This window comes from Bos javanicus, chromosome 10 (genome assembly GCF_032452875.1).
Source record: "Bos javanicus breed banteng chromosome 10, ARS-OSU_banteng_1.0, whole genome shotgun sequence".
NCBI classification, from domain to species: domain Eukaryota; kingdom Metazoa; phylum Chordata; class Mammalia; order Artiodactyla; family Bovidae; genus Bos; species Bos javanicus.
In genome coordinates this window covers 9,250,408-9,268,376 of record NC_083877.1, presented here as the reverse complement: position 1 = coordinate 9,268,376, position 17,969 = coordinate 9,250,408, and the positions used below count along the sequence as shown (strand labels likewise).

Below are 17,969 nucleotides of genomic sequence, written 5' to 3'. Positions count from 1 at the left end.
TGTCCTGGTGGTTGCTGAAATTATAGCACTTTGTATCAAAGTTATGTAAAAAAGTGAATCTGACTTTTCTGTAAAAATAATACGAGGTTGAGAGACTTTCCTGGTGGTCCGCTGGTTTAGCCACTGCGCTTCCAATGCAGGGAGCACTGATTCGATCCCTAGTCAGGGAACTAAGATGCCACATATCTTCCAGTATGGCCAAAAAAGAATTAGTTTAAAAATAATAATACAGGTGAAAGTCACTCAGTCATCTCCAACTGTTTGCGACACCGTGGACAGTACAGACCATAGAATTCTCCAGCCCAAACAGGGTTGAAATCCCCACCAAAAAGCTCAGTCTTATCACTTAATTCCTTGAATATATTGTCCATAGTTAGGTCTCAGTTCTTGAAAATTCGTGTCTAAAAGCCTCATTTTTTAACTTTGCTGTTTATTGTCTTTGTTTTTTAAAACTTACATTCACATCATTGCTTTTTTCTTATATGCATATTTAGAAATAGGTAATGTATATGTCTCAGAAGCAAATGGCTTCATGAATTTTTGCAAACTGAAGACACCGATGTAACGAGTACTCAAGTTAAGAAACAAATTATAAGTATTCACCAGAAGCCCCTAATTCTTCACTTTCCACTTAATATCCTGCTTTCCCTCTCAAATAGGAACAATATCCTGACCCTCAGTGACACTGCTTTTTCTTCCCCTTTATTTGCCCTCTTTCCTTACTTTCTGAAAAATTGTTGAACTAGTTTTGAAGCCTCGGATGATTAGTTTTGGTTTGTTTGTGTACTATTACTTGATCAGGGTATCAGCAATCTGAGTTCATTCATTCACTTCGGTTCTAGATTGACATGATTAAAATATGAGCTTCAATTTTATGACCTTAACTCCCTAGGATATAGGCTTTCAGGACTTAAAACCAGAGATTAAGGAGAGTTAGGCATCTTGCTTTTTGGTGGATCCTGATCACCAGCTTTTGCTTCTGTAATTTTTGTGAATCTGCTAAAAGCTCTTTAGGCCTTTCAGATTTTTGTTATGTATATAACAACTCACGCTTTGGGTGGAGAAACAATTGCAGGTGTTTAACTGTTAGATTTCTAGGTTTACCACTACTTCTGGGCCTTGCCTGCATAATTCATCACTGTTCTTTTAGCTTTTCAGTGCCTTGAAACAAGTGTGTTTCATTTTTCTTTCCTAGCTCACTATAAGGTTTATTCCAAATTGCCTATTATTAGAAGCAGAACTCTGTGATCCTATATTAACTGTTTTTAAAAAGTAATCTTTTAAGTCTTATTTTTAATGACATTTTGTCCCTGGGTTTTGTGACTTCTTTTAAGCAACTGGCACTAGCATTGATTAAAGTTGTTTTAGTATAATGAGTTCCCTAAACAGTACATTTTGGTTCAAAATGAAGCACCTGTACAAAAGCCTCATGATGTACTTGTAAATCTCAAATAGGAGGCAGTTTCTTTTCTGAGGGATAATTTTAGGGTTAGGGTTTCAGGGGAAACTTTTCTTCATATTTGGCATCTGGGTATATTTGATTTAAAGTGAGGTAATTTCTAGAAAAAATTTTAATAAAAGCAATGTTAATTGCTACTATTTGAGTGTTTAATATTCACTGGACACTAAGTGGTTATATACATTCACTAAACAAATCAATCTTCATGAACACTTTCATAATATTATTTGGGCTGCCTAGGTGGCGCCAATGTTAAAGAATCCTCCTGCCATTGCAGGAGACAAGAGACTAGGGTTCCATCCCTGGGTTAGGCAGATGCCCTGGATAAGATAAAATATATAGTTAGTAATTAGCAGCCAGATCTAAAAAGCTATGCCATGGTGTTCTCATAACAATAAAACTAAGTTGAAATTTCACAGAAAGTGTAAGAGAAAGTGTCTTTTGACGGGAATATACTTTGAAATAATAGTTCATATCAATAACTATTTTAGGTATTAAGCAACATGTTCTTTGTGTTTGTTATCCAATAATCCTGTTAAAACTTTGTAGTATTTCAAAGAATCCCTTTCATTTTAGTAAATTACACTAATTTATCTAATGTTAAATGTTAAGAAAGAATTAGTTTATAGATCTTTAATAAAACATATGAAGCATTAATTTATGTAAGTTTTACATAATAGCTTTGTAAGATCTTTGTATGTGGAAAAGATACTAATGAAATAAAAAAATTCCTTAATAATCTTTTTACTAAAGTTACTGCCATAATCCTAAATTCTTATATACTACAATAAGCAATACAAATGTCATTTATTAAAATAACATAGTTGGGCTTTGATAAAGTTAATAGTGAAGGAGAACTGGAATGAATGAATAAACTTTAAAAGGCAGCTTTGTGTACTTTTGAAGATTTTATTTGTTAGTTATAGTGCTGTGTTTCATATTGATGATGAATATGATAAATATAGCAGTTTCATATCAATTTTAGGTTGATTTTGAACATTTGTTTGATTAATATACACTTAAGATTGTAGGTGAGTGCTTAGGCTTAAAGAATAAGTTATTTGTGTATTGGCTTTGATATAAAAGTTTATCTCAGTTATAGTCCTTTTTTTTAAGTACTTACACAAGTAATTTGTTTTGAATTGTATATTTGAAGAAGATAATGTTATAATTTCTAGTTTACTTCTAAATATGGGTATTACTTTTAAAATGCCTTTTGTTTTCAAAGAGTATAAATTTGGTGAGTTTATTTTGTTAGAATTTCTTAAAATTTTTTTATTGTCGATTTAAAAAACACTGAGATGATAATATTCTCACTTCTAAGGAACCTAAAGGTCATGTTTTTGATGAAAAGTGTTTTCAGTGATATTTAAGTAAAGATTGTGTTTTAAAAGCAGTTACAAGGAAAACAGTTCATTCAGGTCTTCGGTCGCTCAGTCGTGTCCGACTCTTTGTGACCCCATGAATTGCAGCACCCCAGGCCTCCCTGTCCATCACCAACTCCCGGAGTTCACTCAGACTCACGTCTATCGAGTCAGTGATGCCATCCAGCCATCTTACCCTCTGTCGTCCCCTTCTCCTCCTGCCCCCAATCCCTCCCAGCATCAGAGTCTTTTCCAATGAGTCAACTCTTCGCATGAGGTGGCCAAAGTACTGGAGTTTCAGCTTTAGCATCACTCCTTCCAAAGAAATCCCAGGGCTGATCTCCTTCAGAATGGACTGGTTGGATCTCCTTGCAGTCCAAGGGACTCTCAAGAGTCTTCTCTGCAAAAGCATCAATTCTTTGGCGCTCAGCTTGCCTCACAGTCCAACTCTCACATCCATACATGACCACAGGAAAAACCATAGCCTTGACTAGACGGACCTTTGTTGGCAAAGTAATGTCTCAGCTTTTGAATATGCTATCTAGGTTGGTCATAACTTTCCTTCCATGGAGTAAGCATCTTTTAATTTCATGGCTGCAGTCACCATCTGCAGTGATTTTGTAGCCCAGAAAAATAAAGTCTGACACTGTTTGCACTGTTTCCCCATCTATTTCCCATGAAGTGATGGGACCAGATGCCATGATCTTCGTTTTCTGAATGTTGAGCTTTAAGCCAACTTTTTCACTCTCCACTTTCACTTTGATCACGATGCTTTTTAGTTCCTCTTCACTTTCTGCCATAAGGGTGGTGTCATCTGCATATCTGAGGTGATTGATATTTCTCCCAGCCATCTTGATTCCAGCTTGTGCTTCTTCCAGCCCAGCGTTTCTCATGAGTACTCTGCGTATAAGTTAAATAAGCAGGGTATAATATACAGCCTTGACGTACTCCCTTTCCTATTTGGAACCAGTCTGTTGTTCCATGTCCAGTTCTAACTGTTGCTTCCTGACCTGCATATAGGTTTCTCAAGAGGCAGGTCAGGTAGTCTGGTATTCTCATCTCTTGAACAGTTCGTTAGGTGATGTTAAACTATAACAATTTAGGTAATTTCTTTTATTGTTATAACAATGGATAAATATATGCAAATTGCTTTTAAGTGATTTGCTGATTTTTTTCCTCCTTAATTTCATTTAATTAAACTTTCTATTTTAAGATAATTGTAGATTCACATGCAGTTGTAAGAAATCATATAGAGAGATCTGGTGTAACCTTTATTCATTTTCCTCCAATGGTGTTGTCTTGCAAAACTGTAGTAATATACTACAACCAGGGTATTAACATTGATACATTCAGGATTCAGAATGTTTCCATCACAAATATCCTTCATGTAACCATTTTACAGCTAAACTCCTTTCCTTCCTCTGCCTAACCCTGCTGCCCCTTAACCTTTGGTAAGGGTCCTGAGGTGTCCATATCCAGCCTTTCTTCTCTCTGCCTTTCTTTTCTTAAATTGTTTTATATATAATGTCTTGGGTTTCTAGTCGTTCTTAGTGAGAGGAATAGGAATAAGTATATCTATTCCATTTTCCCAGAAGTGGAAAATACGTTTCAGGTACATGGTAACAGAGATTACCTCTAAATAGTAACTGCACTGTGTGTGCTAAGTTGCTTCAGTCATGTCTGACTCTGTGCGACCCCATGGACTGTAGCCCGCCAGGCTCCTCTGTCTGTGGAATTCTCCAGGCAAGAATGCTGGAGTGAGTTGCCATGCCCTCCTCCAGAGGATCTTCCTGACCTAGGGATCAAACCCGGGTCACTTATATCTCCTGCATTGGCAGATGGCTTCTTTACCACCAGTACCACATGGGAAGCCCTCGTAATTGCACTGGATCCACTTAAATATTATTGTCTTTGTGTGCTTTTTATTGTTGTTGTTTATTTTTAGGATTCCTTACCTGTAGGCTGGGATTCCCAAGTGACTCTGGTAAAGAATCCTGCCAATGCAGGAGACCTGGGTTCCATCTCTAGGTCGAGAAGGTCCCCTGGAGAAGGAAATGACAACCTACTCCAATAATCTTGCTTGGAAAATCCCATGGACAGAGGAGCCTGACAGGCTACAGTCCCGGGGGTCGCAAACAGTTCGAACAACTGCATGCACGAACGCATGCACCTATAGGCTAATTTTACTGACAGAGATAATAGAGAATTCAAATAAATAAAAAGTACAAGACAAAAACATATAATCAAGTCTCAGGGATATACATAAATCTCAAACTGAGTCTTTCTTGACAACACAGGGACCTTCTTAATTACCAATTTTTAACCTGTCAAACTTTATTAATGATTTCTTTTATGTGTGTTGCAGTTCAAACAATTTTCTTCTTTCCTCTGACCCTTTGATCCAGTTACAGAGAGACTGATAATTTATGGAAACAGTTTTCAGCTTTGGGTAGTCTCATATCATAGGCTTTGTTAGAATTTAATGGTCAGGTTTTCCCTTTGGATGACTGTGGGTATTTCTATGCTAATTTAATGTGAGGTTTGCTATATAATATAAAAATATTATCTATTGCACTAAAGGACAGTTACTGTGCCATAAAATACAAGAAAAAGCAAGGCCTTTCTTCCATATAAGTAACACAGTTTCAAATTGCCTCCAGAGTAGTATTCGTAAAATACTATCATTATTGTAGATGTTTTTTAAAAAGTTTTCTTTGTGTAGTATTTGGGCGGTTCCAGGTCTGAACTCATCTTGGAATTGGATTTCTTTCCTGTAGGGTGATGTTCTAGAGGACAATGAAAAGGATTTCTATGATTCTGATGAGGAACAGAAGGAAAAGGCTGACAAAAGGAAGAGGCCGTATGCTATGGATCCAGACCATAGACTTTTAATTCGGAATACGAAGCCTTTGCTTCAGAGCAGGAATGCAGCGGTATGTAAAAACCATTACAAGCAATAGTTCACAGCTTTTTAAAAATGGTGCTTAAAAGTATGCAAGTTCAATAAGTAATTTTGAATGTATTAACGGAGCATTTATTTGTTTGTATACTAAAAATCAGATTTTTGTAGGTTACTTGGTTTGGTAGCTGTATGCCTACTGTTCTTCATTTTCTTTTTGATTTTGTAATTGGTTTCCTGAGATACAAGCCCAAGATGTTTTGCAGTTGATTGGAAGACTGTATTTATTTCTCTATTATGAAATTATTGTTGTGAGTACTTAATAAGGTTGTTGTTGTTCAGTCACTAAGTCATGTCCAACTCTGTGACCCTGTGGACTGCAGCATGCCAGGCTTCCCTGTCCTTCACTATCTCCTGGAGTTCGCTCAGATTCATGTCTGTTGAGTCAGTGATTCTATCTAACCATCTCATCCTCTGCTCATTATATTTGTATTTATCTAATCAGAGTTTTGAAAAGAGTAACGTATAGTTAGAAACACCTAGCATGACACCTCATACACGCACAGTAAATTTTAGCTGGTAAGAATAATTAAAAATCATCCTTACTCAGGTCCTACGTTTTTGTTTTGTTTTATATCTTTATTTTAAATAACTATATTTTAAAATATTTTAAAAGAGTACAGTTGAAAATTAGAAAATACAAACTAGAAAAACTAATATAAACATTATATTTCTATCACGTATCAGTTATAATATCTTAATGCAGTTTTTCCAAGATCCTTCTTTTCTGTATAAGTGTTCCTCTTTCATATGTGTGTATGTCTGTACATAATATATTTTAAACCAAGATAAAAGTCATAGTACACATAATATTTTGTAACATTTTTTTTCTAGTCAGTTCCCTATTTCTACTTCAGTAAAATTTCATCTCATGAAATACCAGTTTACCTTAAATTCTTCTATAACTGGTTCACCTATACCAGTTACACTGCATCTGGTTGTTATATATCTTCTGAAGTCTCAAGTCTTGCAAAATGTTCTCTGGGTTTGTCTGGTCACTTTCTTTACTATACCTGTGTTTCCTCTTAACTGGAAGTTATGTAAGTTTTGATGAATTCAAGTTAAATGTTTTCTTAAACTTATTTTAATTAAAAACAAATTCTTAATGAATCATTCTGTGCAGCTAGTTAAAACTGAAAATGAGAGTTTCCCTTGAACTGCTTTGTTTTCTGATGCTTGAGAATTTGGTCCTTAGAGCTTTGTATGTGTGTCTTAGGAATTAGCAGAAGTTTTTATCTTATACTTTGTATTTAGTTTCTAAATCATGATTAAGTAACTATGCACAATAATGACACATATGTTATTTTATTAATATTGTAAAATATGCTTATATTTTAGTGTGCCCTCACTTGACTTGATGTTACTTCAGTAGCTGTAACTTGCCAACTAAAATTACTTTATAATTTACTCATTTTTAATTTAACTTTGTCTTGGAAATTGGCTTATAGTCCAAATACTTACTGATCAAAAATGTTTTTGAATAGTGAAACAAATCGAGGTAGTTTGTACTGTACCAGTATACTTTGGTTCCCTGCTTATTTGATTATATACCAACTAGAGGTAATTTATTTTTTGTTCCAATATGTTTTGGTATCCTGCTTATTTGGTGCAGCTGGATTTAGAAAAGGCAAAGGAATCAGAGATCAAATTGTCAAAATCCATTCTATCATAGAAAAAGCAAAAGAATTCCAAAAAAACATCTGCTTTGTTGACTACACTAACGCCTTTGACTGTGTGGATCACAACAAACTATGGAAAATTCTTAAAGAGATGGAAATACCAGACTACCTTACCTGCTTCCTAAGAAACCCATATGCAGGTCAAGAAGCAACAGTTAGAATCGGACATGGAGCAAAGGACTGGTTCCAGATTGGGAAAGGAGTACGTCAAGGCTGTATATTGTCACCCTGTTTATTAAGTTATATGCAGAGTACATCATTTGAAATACTGAACTGGATGACTCACAAGGTGTAATCAAGATTGCCGAGAGAAGTATCAACAATCTCAGATGTGCAGATGGTTCCATTTTAATGGCAGAAAGTGAAGAGGAACTAAAGAGCCTCTAGATGAAAGTGAAAGAGGAGAGTGAAAAAGCTGGCTTGAACCTCAACATTCAAAAGACTAAGATCATGGAGTCTGGTCTCATCATTTCATGGCAAATAGATGGGGAAAAAGTGGAAATAGTGACAGATTTTATTTTCTCAGGCACCAAAATCACTGCAGATAGTGACTGCAGCCATGAAATGAAAAGACGCTTGCTCCATGGAAGAAAAGCAATGACAAATCTAGACAGCAGAGACACCACTTTGCCAACAAAGGTCTATCTAGTCAAAGTTATGGTTTTTCCAGTAGACATATACCGATGTGAGAGTTGGACCATAAGTAAAGAAGGCTGAGTGCTGAAGAAATCGATGGTTTTGAACTGTGGTGTTAGTAAAGACTCTTGAAAGTCCCTTGGACTACAAGGAGATTAAACCAGTCAATCCTAAAAGAAATCAACCCTGAATATTCATTGGAAGGACTGGTGCCGAAACTGATGTTCCAATACTTTGACCACTTGATGTAAAGAGCCACCTTACTGGAAAAGACCCTGATGCTGGGAAAGATTGAGGGCAGAGAAGGGTGCAACAGAGGTTAGATAGCATTACTGACTCAATGGACATGCGTTTGAGCAAATTCTGGGAGATGGCGAAGGATAGGGCAGCCTGGTGTGCTGCACATGGAGTTGCAAAGAGTCAGACATGCCTTAGTGACTGAGCAACAATAAATACACGTAAAGGTTGACTTTGGAAGGATTGTGAATAGATTTTTTTTTTTTTTTTTTAGCCTTAGCTTAAAAGAGACTTTGAGAATTTGTTTCAGGAAACTTTGTCAGTCCTGTGTGGAGGCTCTTCTGACAGTCTGGATAAGGTGATAGTATATGAATGGTTAGGAATAGAAAAGTTTTTACCGGATGTACTTTCTTATAAACATATATAATGTAAGTGCTGAAGGCCTATCAGGTTGTGTATTTTCAGTTGTTTTGGAGTTATGGGAGCGTCCCTCATGGCTTTTACAAATTAGACTATAAAATTCAAATTTGGGTTATTGAAGAGAAATTAAGACACTTAGATTTGTAAATATTGGGGAAAAAGAAGATCCTTTAGCCCCTTTGGGTTTGGGAGTGCCCTATCAGAACAAATGACGTACTAAGTAGAAGCTAGAATCTTAAAATCATTAACACACATAGAAAGTACAGTTTATTAAGCTTCAGCTTTCTTTTTTACATATAAAACTTGTTAGCCATCTGTGTGCTTTAATATTTTAAAAAAATGACTGTCACCTATTTGTAGGTTGTCAGTAATTAATTTTTTCTTACTAAAATTTTAAATTCAGCAGAGGCTGTTCTATAATTAAAGTGTATTTGTAGATCACAAGTGAAGAAATTAGATATTCTTAAACTTCTCAATTTCCCAAGTCATGTCTGAAAGCTGGACATCAGTGTTGTTACGAAAAAGAAAAGCACACAAAAATGCCATAGAGCAGTAAGTTGAGAAACCTAGAACTCTAGTTTTAAAAAATGTTTCTTAGTTCTAGAAGAAACTATTTTTGCTTTAAGCACCCTCAAGTACTGTAAACTCTTCAGGGATACATAAAAGTCCTGCTATATATTTGTTACCTACAGCCCAAGCAAAAATAAAGCAATATTAATATATCTTCATAACCAAAGACAAGATGATTAATTTCTGTAACTCTCTGTTCGCAGTTGTCACATGCCGAACTGAATACTTTCACTAAGTGGAAAGTCTGGAGTTTTGATCTCTGGATCTAAGTGTTGAGGCAGCTGGGAAAACATAGTCTTATTAAATTTTATGACAGGGAAAGTCTGACTATCCCCATAATAGCTTTGAGCCAAACACTATTTTTAAGGTTCTACATTTGAAAAACAGAATTTCAAATGCTGGTCTTTTAGAGGAATTGTTTTAATAGAGTTCCCTTAATTATAACTTAAATATACTGAAGTTGAGGGTTCTTGAAAAATTTTAACCTACTTACTACTGTTACCTTTGAGTGTCTGGTTTCATTCCCTGTCTCAGGGTAGCACCAGCAGCAGCAACACTAGGAGGACTGTGGGCTTTGGAGTATGTGTCAAGCTTTGCCATGTACTACTGGCATGTCAGACCTTGGGTGGTTCACTGAACATTCTTTTTTTTTTCTGAGGGTGTACAGTACTGCTTTCCTAGAGCTGCCATATCAGTTTACCAAAAACTGTGTAGATTAAAGAAATAAAAATTTCTTTAATTTTTTATTAAAGAAAAATATTTATTTAAAAATAAATAGAAATATACTCTTTCACATTTCAGGAGACCCAAAGTCTAAGTCAAGATGTTGACAGGGTGGGTTCCTCCTGGAAGCTCCTAGGGATAAATTAGCTTCTGGTGATCACCAGCAGTTTCTGGCATTCTGCGACTTAACAGGCCTCACTGCGGTTTCTGCCTCCGTCTTCATACTGCCTTCTTCTCTGTGTCCTTTTCTGTCTCTTATAAGGACATCCACATTGGATTTAGGGCCCACTCTATAATCAAGTATGATCTCATGTTGATCATTACCTTAATAAAATCTGCAAAGACCATATTTCCAAATAAGGTCACATTCCGAGGGTAGGCATGCATTCTTAGGGGGACCCTATTCAACCTGCTACACAGGGTAACAACATACTCATCTTAGTTCATGGGGATTTTGTAGGCGTTAAAGGAAATAATATGTAAGAACATGCTTTGAAACTGTAGTGTGGAACTGCTCATAGTTCTTACTGTTTTCATGCTTTATCTTTTAGGTGGTTATGGCAGTTGCTCAACTGTATTGGCATATAGCACCAAAATCAGAAGCTGGCATTATTTCTAAATCACTAGTGCGTTTACTTCGTAGCAGTAGGTATGACATGATTTTATATGTGTGTTTTCTTTTGTATTGTATTACTTCACTGGTAATGTTTGAACAAATCAAATGTGTCTGTTAAGCATTTAACACATGGTTCTGACTGTATTTTATCAGTTGAGATTTCATACTTAAGGGGATTATTATAAAAGCCTTTAGATTATTGATTTCAAAGTTAATGTTAAATATTGGTTGTTTTTTTTTTTTTTTACCTTAAGCCCAAAGAAATTGGAAGTATTTTTTTGTGATATAGTATATGCTATTACAGTAGCCTAGTATTTTAGTATTTTCAGACATGACAATAAGATTTTGGGGATTTACATTAAATCTGGAGTCACTGAAAAACTACATTAAATGTATTATTGTATTGACTAGTATAATTATATAAGGCTTCATATAAAGCAATACATATGCTGAATTATGTAGTTTATGACAGAACTGCTTTTTGTAAAGTTGCAATATTTAATTACTGTAGTTCTGTTTAAGAAGGGAGAAGGCAATGGCACCCCACTCCAGTACTCTTGCTTGGAAAATGCATGGATGGAGGAGCCTGGAAGGCTGCAGTCCATGGGGTCGCTAGGAGTCAGACACGACTGAGCGACTTCACTTTGACTTTTCACTTTCATGCACTGGAGAAGGAAATGGCAACCCACTCCAGTGTTCTTGCCTGGAGAATCCCAGGGACGGGGGAGCCTGGTGGGCTGCCGTCTATGGGGTCGCACGGAGTCGGACACGACTGAAGCGACTTAGCATAGCATAGCATAGCATATTTAAGAAGTGAGCTATATTCTTAATATTGCTTGTTTTAAAGAAATGCATAAGCTTGTTATTTCCTGGAGATAGGCAGGTAGGTAGCAGTGTACTTTTCCATTTTACCTCTCTGTAATTCAGCAGTTCAAGTCAACAATTCAGGAAACCTTGAGTTCCTGTCACATGTACTTCGTAAGTTTAAGATCAGATGTTTGTCATTTGTTTTGTTTTCTGTATTTAAGAAAACTGTTGTTTCAAGCTATTTAGCTTACCCTGAATATTGTGCAGTAATTAGTTATTTTAAATTAAATTGTTTTCCTTTGAGTACTTGTGTTAATGAGTTGAGAGAAGAAAGATAAATATTTATTTTTGTTCTTAGCTCAGAATCAGTACAACTTTCACCCAGGGTTGGCTTTTGCCCTTCCTTAGTAAGATACTATTTCCTTTGCGTTCCTCTGTCTATTCGCGTAGTCATTCTTTCCCTTTTATCAGTTCATTAAGTTTTGTTGTCCATAGCTGGTTCGAATAAGGATCTGGAATGCCTCTTTCATGTGAAGCATTATACCAGGTTCAGTTGTGCATTCATTTCTTAGATATTTGGACATAAAATAACATAGATTTTTTTCTTTTAAAAGCTGTCTTTCACTTTGAACAGAATTGAGTCACATGATGAGCCCTCCAGTCAAGAGTTTGTATTAACACTGTGGTTATGTTTGTTCCGTTAACCCTAAGAACACCTTTGCATATGTTCAGAGCATGTACAGCATTGGCTCTGCCTCTTAGGAATACAGTATTACAACATTTGTTTTAACTCTTCCAATTGATGAATCAAATCTAATGTTGTATAGCTTATAGGGAAAATTTTTAAAAGAAGGCAGAAGTATCTTAAGATTTGCTAGAAATTTTTCAGTATTATATTTAAGAGTTCCTTTCAATATGAAGCTTACTGCTGATTTTTTTCTTTAGTATACTGTTTACTTTAGGATATATTTTGTTGGAAAATATACCTAGTCAAAATTCTACTTTAATTTCTAGGGAAGTGCAATATATTGTCCTACAGAATATAGCAACTATGTCAATTCAAAGAAAGGTATGTATGTTGTGAACACAAAATTTAAGAGAGAAATGAATGCACTAGTATCATAAATGTATTTATATATTTATTTTTGTAATCTAGGGTATGTTTGAACCTTATCTGAAGAGTTTTTACGTTAGGTCAACTGATCCAACTATGATCAAGATACTGAAGGTATGCATGCTCTTATTTTTCAGAGACTTTAATGATAATTACTTTGACACTATTGCTGTAACTTTTAGTTTAGCATTTTCAAAATGGAGACCTATTTTTTTTTTTAATAGATACATTGGGGGGTTTTCTTTATGCTTTTAAAACTACATTATTGTATACTAATTACTGTGCTATATTTTAATAAGACAAAGTTAAGACATGCTGCCTATACCTTGAATAACTCACAGTAAGTGAAAGAGACAGACATGTAAATAGATAATTTCAGCACTGTGTTTTAAGTGATTTATAGATGTGAATTGAGTGTTATGGAAAAAGAGAAAGATGCAGCTAATTTTCTGGTATATTTAGAAAAGACTGATGGAAAAGATGATATTAGAGTGGATCTAAAAAGAATGACATGATTTTGTCATTTTTTTTGGTGTTGGTAGGTAAGTTGATAGCAAGGTTATAGGGTTCAGTGTAGGAAAAAAGGCACATTTTATGCAACTACAAGAGATTATGAAAGAGTTGTATTCAGGGAATGATAACTACAGTACAGAGTGTAGTTATGAATATAAAATTATAATGATGAAAACAATGTGATACTTGGAATATGTGATAATAACATATGAAGCATGGAAACAGATCTATGTATATCAAAATGTATCATATATGAGGGGAGACATTTTAAACCAGTGAGAGCTATTCAATAGTAGACTAATCAACAAATATTGGAATGATTGGTTAATCACATGGAAACTTAAGTTTAAGAAAAAAAAAAAACTAAGACATGCCCAAATTGTATAATAAATTTACACAGTAATTGGTTTGCAGTTATCAAAAGTGTCCAGGTCCTGAAGGTCAAAAGAAAGGTTGGGTATAAAAGAAACTTTTATACCGAAAGAAACTAAACAACTAAATATAATGTATGATATGGAACTGGATCTTTTTTTAATACATTATGAGATAATTAGTGAAACTTAAATATAAATGATTATTGTATAGATTTGATGTATCAGTGTTAATTTCCTGGTTTTCTTGGTAGTATTGTGGCCTGTAGGACAATGTCCTTGTTTGCAGAAAATACGTACAAGATGTGTTTGGAGATGATGTGGCATCATTTTGGCAAATCTAGAAGCAAATGGCTTAGATAAAAACTGCTTTTTACCTTTTCTCTGTGTTAATTACTTTTTAAAATAGTACAACAAAGTAAGATGTTCTCATCAAAGTAAAATGAAAAGTCAGTTCATAATCTAGGAGAAAATATTTCCAGTACATAACCTAAAAATTGACTAGTATCCAGAATATATAGGAAAACTCATACAATCTATGCCTTTTAATTAGTGTTTAGATCATTTGCCTTTAATGTAATTATTGATATGAATATGTTTATGTCTGCATCTTTTATTTTTCTGTTTGTCCCATCTGTTCTGTGTTCCTGTTTTCCTTTTTGAAGCTTTCCTTCAGATAAATTGAATATTTTTTTATGAGTAGATACTGAAATTTTTTCAGCAAACCTATTGGAGATGAACTTTTAATTGCACATTTCTTTTAACTAAATCCAGAAGAAAGAATTAAAATGTCTAAATATTTGGTTTGGTAGGATGAAGGAAAACTAGTCAAAAAAATTAATTGGTATCTGGAATATAGAGGTATTACATGGAGGGCAAGTTGTTTTCTAACTTTATTATTAAAAGAAAAAGAAAACTGCCATAAGTTGTTTAGGTTAATTAGATAATAAATTGTAAAGTTGGAGCAAACAATTAACGAAGCTGTAGAATTCTCTTTTTTGTAATTATTTTTTAAGCACCATATCATTATTCTGTTTGTAGATGTAGGGAGGCAAAGTTCACCCGAAAGGTGTAATGTCTCACATTTGTAATAGGCATTTTTTTTGAAATAGAAATTACCTTTCTATTAAATGGCTAACCTTTATTAAATTCACTTTCTTTTTTTTTTTTTTTTAATTTTTATTTGAAGGATAATTGCTTTACAGAATTTTGCTGTTTTCTGTCAAACATCAACAAGAATCAGCCATAGGTATACATATGTCCCCTCCCTCCTGAACCTCTCTCCCCATCCCACCCCTCTAGATTGTCACAGAGCCCCTGTTTGAGTTCCCTGGTCATACAGCAGATTCTTTTTGGCTATCTTTTTCACATATGGCATTGTAAGTTTCCATGTTGCTCTCTCCATAGCATCAAAAAACGTTTACTTTCTCTTTTTCTACCTTAGCTTGAAATTTTGACAAACTTGGCAAATGAAGCCAACATATCAACTCTTCTTCGAGAATTTCAGGTTTGTGTACAATGCTAATTATGTAATAACTTCTAAAACATCTGTTCAGTTTAAAGTTAGATATATATCTTTCTCAATTTAGATGTGTGTAATTGTATAAATAAAACTGTATAATTTGGAAGAAGGTTGACAACTAATTTATAAGTTTTCAAGTATAAATATCAACTACAAATTTTAAATTTGAGGGAAATAAAATGTAGTCCCTTTCATATTGTAGAATTTGAGAGACTAGTTTAAACTCTTTCTTATCATCATCAATAGTTTGTGCTACACTCTGTACTCAGGAAAATGGCTTCATTTCTTATTTGGTTGTCCCTATTTGATTGTCTGCTTCTATTTTAGACAGTGTCCGCTAGCTTCATGTATAGCTCAAAAAAATTGGTTTAAAATTGCCCTTCTCATGATTGTTTAATTGTTAATGTTTTGCTGTATTTTTAAAATCCTATATGTGGATAGTTGAGATGCTTCCCAGATACACATGCTCCAAAAACATAAAAACATTCCCTCATGGCTCTTAGGCTTTTTATGATGAAAGAGTTAGCTCTGAAGACTTAGTGGTAGAGCACAGTAATAGAAAACCTTATATCAATATTACTGGTTTTACATTTCATCAGCAGTTTTTTCTTAACTAAAGTATACTGCATGCCACACAGTATTCCCAGAATTTTTGTCTACCCCCAGCTTTTATAGGTGGCTTCCCAGGTGGCTCAGTGGTAAAGACTCCAGCCTGCCAGTGCAGGAGACACGGGTGTTATCCCTAGGTTGGGAAGGTCCCCTGGAGGAGGGAGGGCATGGCAACCCAGTCCAGTGTTCTTGCTTAGGTTGTGTGATAGATGGTAGCTTTTAAGTGTATAGGGTCCCAAAGAGTATGACAGGACTGAGCAGCTGAGCACACACACACAGCTTTTATAGATTAAAGTTATTTTGTTGCTATAATCATTCTTTATGCCTGTCCTAAATTTCTTTTTAGCTGTATAGACATTGTATTTCTTTTTGGCTATGTGATCTTATACTTTTAGCAGGAGTAGTGGGATATTATAATATATTCATGCTTTGTAATTTTTTAACTGGATTACTATACTTTTATGCTATATGTTTTTTTAGAAAAAGTTCTTATAAAATTAGGATATATGCTTATTTTATATTTGCATGGCAGAATATACAGTATCTCAAGTTCTTAGCTAGTAATCTGTGGGTATAGAACATTGCTTAAATGTGGCTTGTAATTCATTTTTATAGGTTTGCTAATTTACTTTTAAGTTTCTGTCTCTGTGCTTGCAGTTGTCCCTTATTCTGCTGTCATGTATGATCTGTGTAATCTGTCTGGATGTCCTTTTGCTTTCTACTTTCTGCTTCTGTCAGGTTACTGGAGTTGTAGGGAGTGAGTCTCAGGTAATTTTATGGCATTGTTTATCTATTACAGAGTATTGGTAATCCAGTCATTTCATTTAATATCAGGCTATTTCATAAGGTCCATTCTTCAGTCAGACTTTTAAGTATATTCTTTCTTTATACATCTGTTTTTATCACTGTCTATATGTGTACTTTATTTCTGTGTTTATGTGTTATGCCCATAGGTGTTACAGTTTCTTTATAACTTTTTGAAATAATAGAGAACTTTTCAAAGGACTTATTTTCTGTGATTGAGGAAATTAGGTAATCAACTGGGAAGTGGTTTTAAATACAGTTGATTTTTCCTACAGAGAACTAAGAAATTTAATTTGTTTATTTCTTCAACCTTTAATCATGTTTTTGGTACCATTTTTACCAATTTCATGTGTCTTTTAGATAGTTTTTGGATTTTGTCTTCCATTTGTCGTTTAGACACCATTTAAATGCATATCCTTTTTTGCATGTTAGATGAACAAGGTGTTAATTCTACATTATGTGCTTGTTATTTGAGTTTGGGAATTTTTTTTTTTAATTGCACTTGAAAATGGGATTTTAAATCCATTTATATTTTGTACATAAACGTGCATATTTATTAAAAGTACATCTTTTTTCTGTCTGTACACAATAAAAGCTTAGTTTTTGAATTAGGAAAGTAACAAGCAAAGGGAAAATTTTTTAGGCTTGTAGCAAATAAGTGATTAATTTCTTAAGTTTGTATAAATACGTGGTTTACATTGTATTTTTAAAACATTTTTTTCAAGAAAATCTTTTTCAGAAGTGTGATGTTTTATTTTATTGCAAATTAGGTATATTTATAAAGTCTTTATTGAAATGCTTCTCACTGTGGCTGTTGTAGTTTTACCACCATTCAGATAACCTTTTTTAAAGTAAAATGTTTATCGGTAGCGTATTGCTCCTTTTTCTCCACTTCTCTCAATATTTAGGTTTAGTATCTCTGAAAAGGCCACCCTTTTTTCATAGATTCATAGATGCTGCTGGTTAAATGAACTGAAACCTTCAAAAAGAGAGGTCTCATCATTTCTTTCAACCTTGCACTTAAACTAATTGCTGTCTTGGGTGACTGCTCCCCCACTACCTGTTTTGGAGTTATAAGCTACTGTGGCCACAGGTGAATGAACCTGACTTGAAAATGTGCCTGTATTACAGTCACATTCTTTAAGTGAAAAAACAGAACTGAATTAAGTCAAAAGGTGGACTTTCTTTTGTTCCTATAGATGAGAAGATTGTGTATTCTAGAATTTGATTTTGACAAAGCTTCTTATTATAGGGATATTTTTCTTTGCTTGATAGTACCAGTGTGTAAACTAATTGAGACAATGTTTTTTAGACCTATGTGAAAAGCCAGGATAAACAGTTTGCAGCAGCCACTATTCAAACTATAGGCAGATGTGCAACCAGCATCACAGAAGTCTCTGACACATGCCTCAACGGCCTGGTGTGTCTGCTGTCCAACAGGGATGGTGAGTTGGCAGTTTCATTTTACTTGCAAATAATTTATCATTTGAATATTCTTGGCATGATCTACAAATTGTAATATCTTTTTTTGTATTGCCTTTGAGCTTTTTCTGTATGTCCGTGATT

At 34.4% G+C, this 17,969-nt stretch overlaps 1 protein-coding gene across 3 annotated transcripts in view; it reads left to right on the top strand.

Annotated features, from left to right (window-relative positions):
• The window catches only part of AP3B1 (adaptor related protein complex 3 subunit beta 1), a 235,658-nt gene that overhangs the window by 90,858 nt on the left and 126,831 nt on the right, over window positions 1-17,969 (top strand). For all 3 annotated transcript variants that reach the window (XM_061430031.1, XM_061430033.1, XM_061430032.1), the window contains 6 exons: window positions 5,601-5,756; window positions 10,599-10,696; window positions 12,485-12,539; window positions 12,627-12,698; window positions 14,913-14,975; window positions 17,716-17,848. In XM_061430031.1, the coding sequence (XP_061286015.1) occupies window positions 5,601-5,756; window positions 10,599-10,696; window positions 12,485-12,539; window positions 12,627-12,698; window positions 14,913-14,975; window positions 17,716-17,848 (577 nt within the window). The remainder of the gene's footprint in view (window positions 1-5,600; window positions 5,757-10,598; window positions 10,697-12,484; window positions 12,540-12,626; window positions 12,699-14,912; window positions 14,976-17,715; window positions 17,849-17,969) is intronic.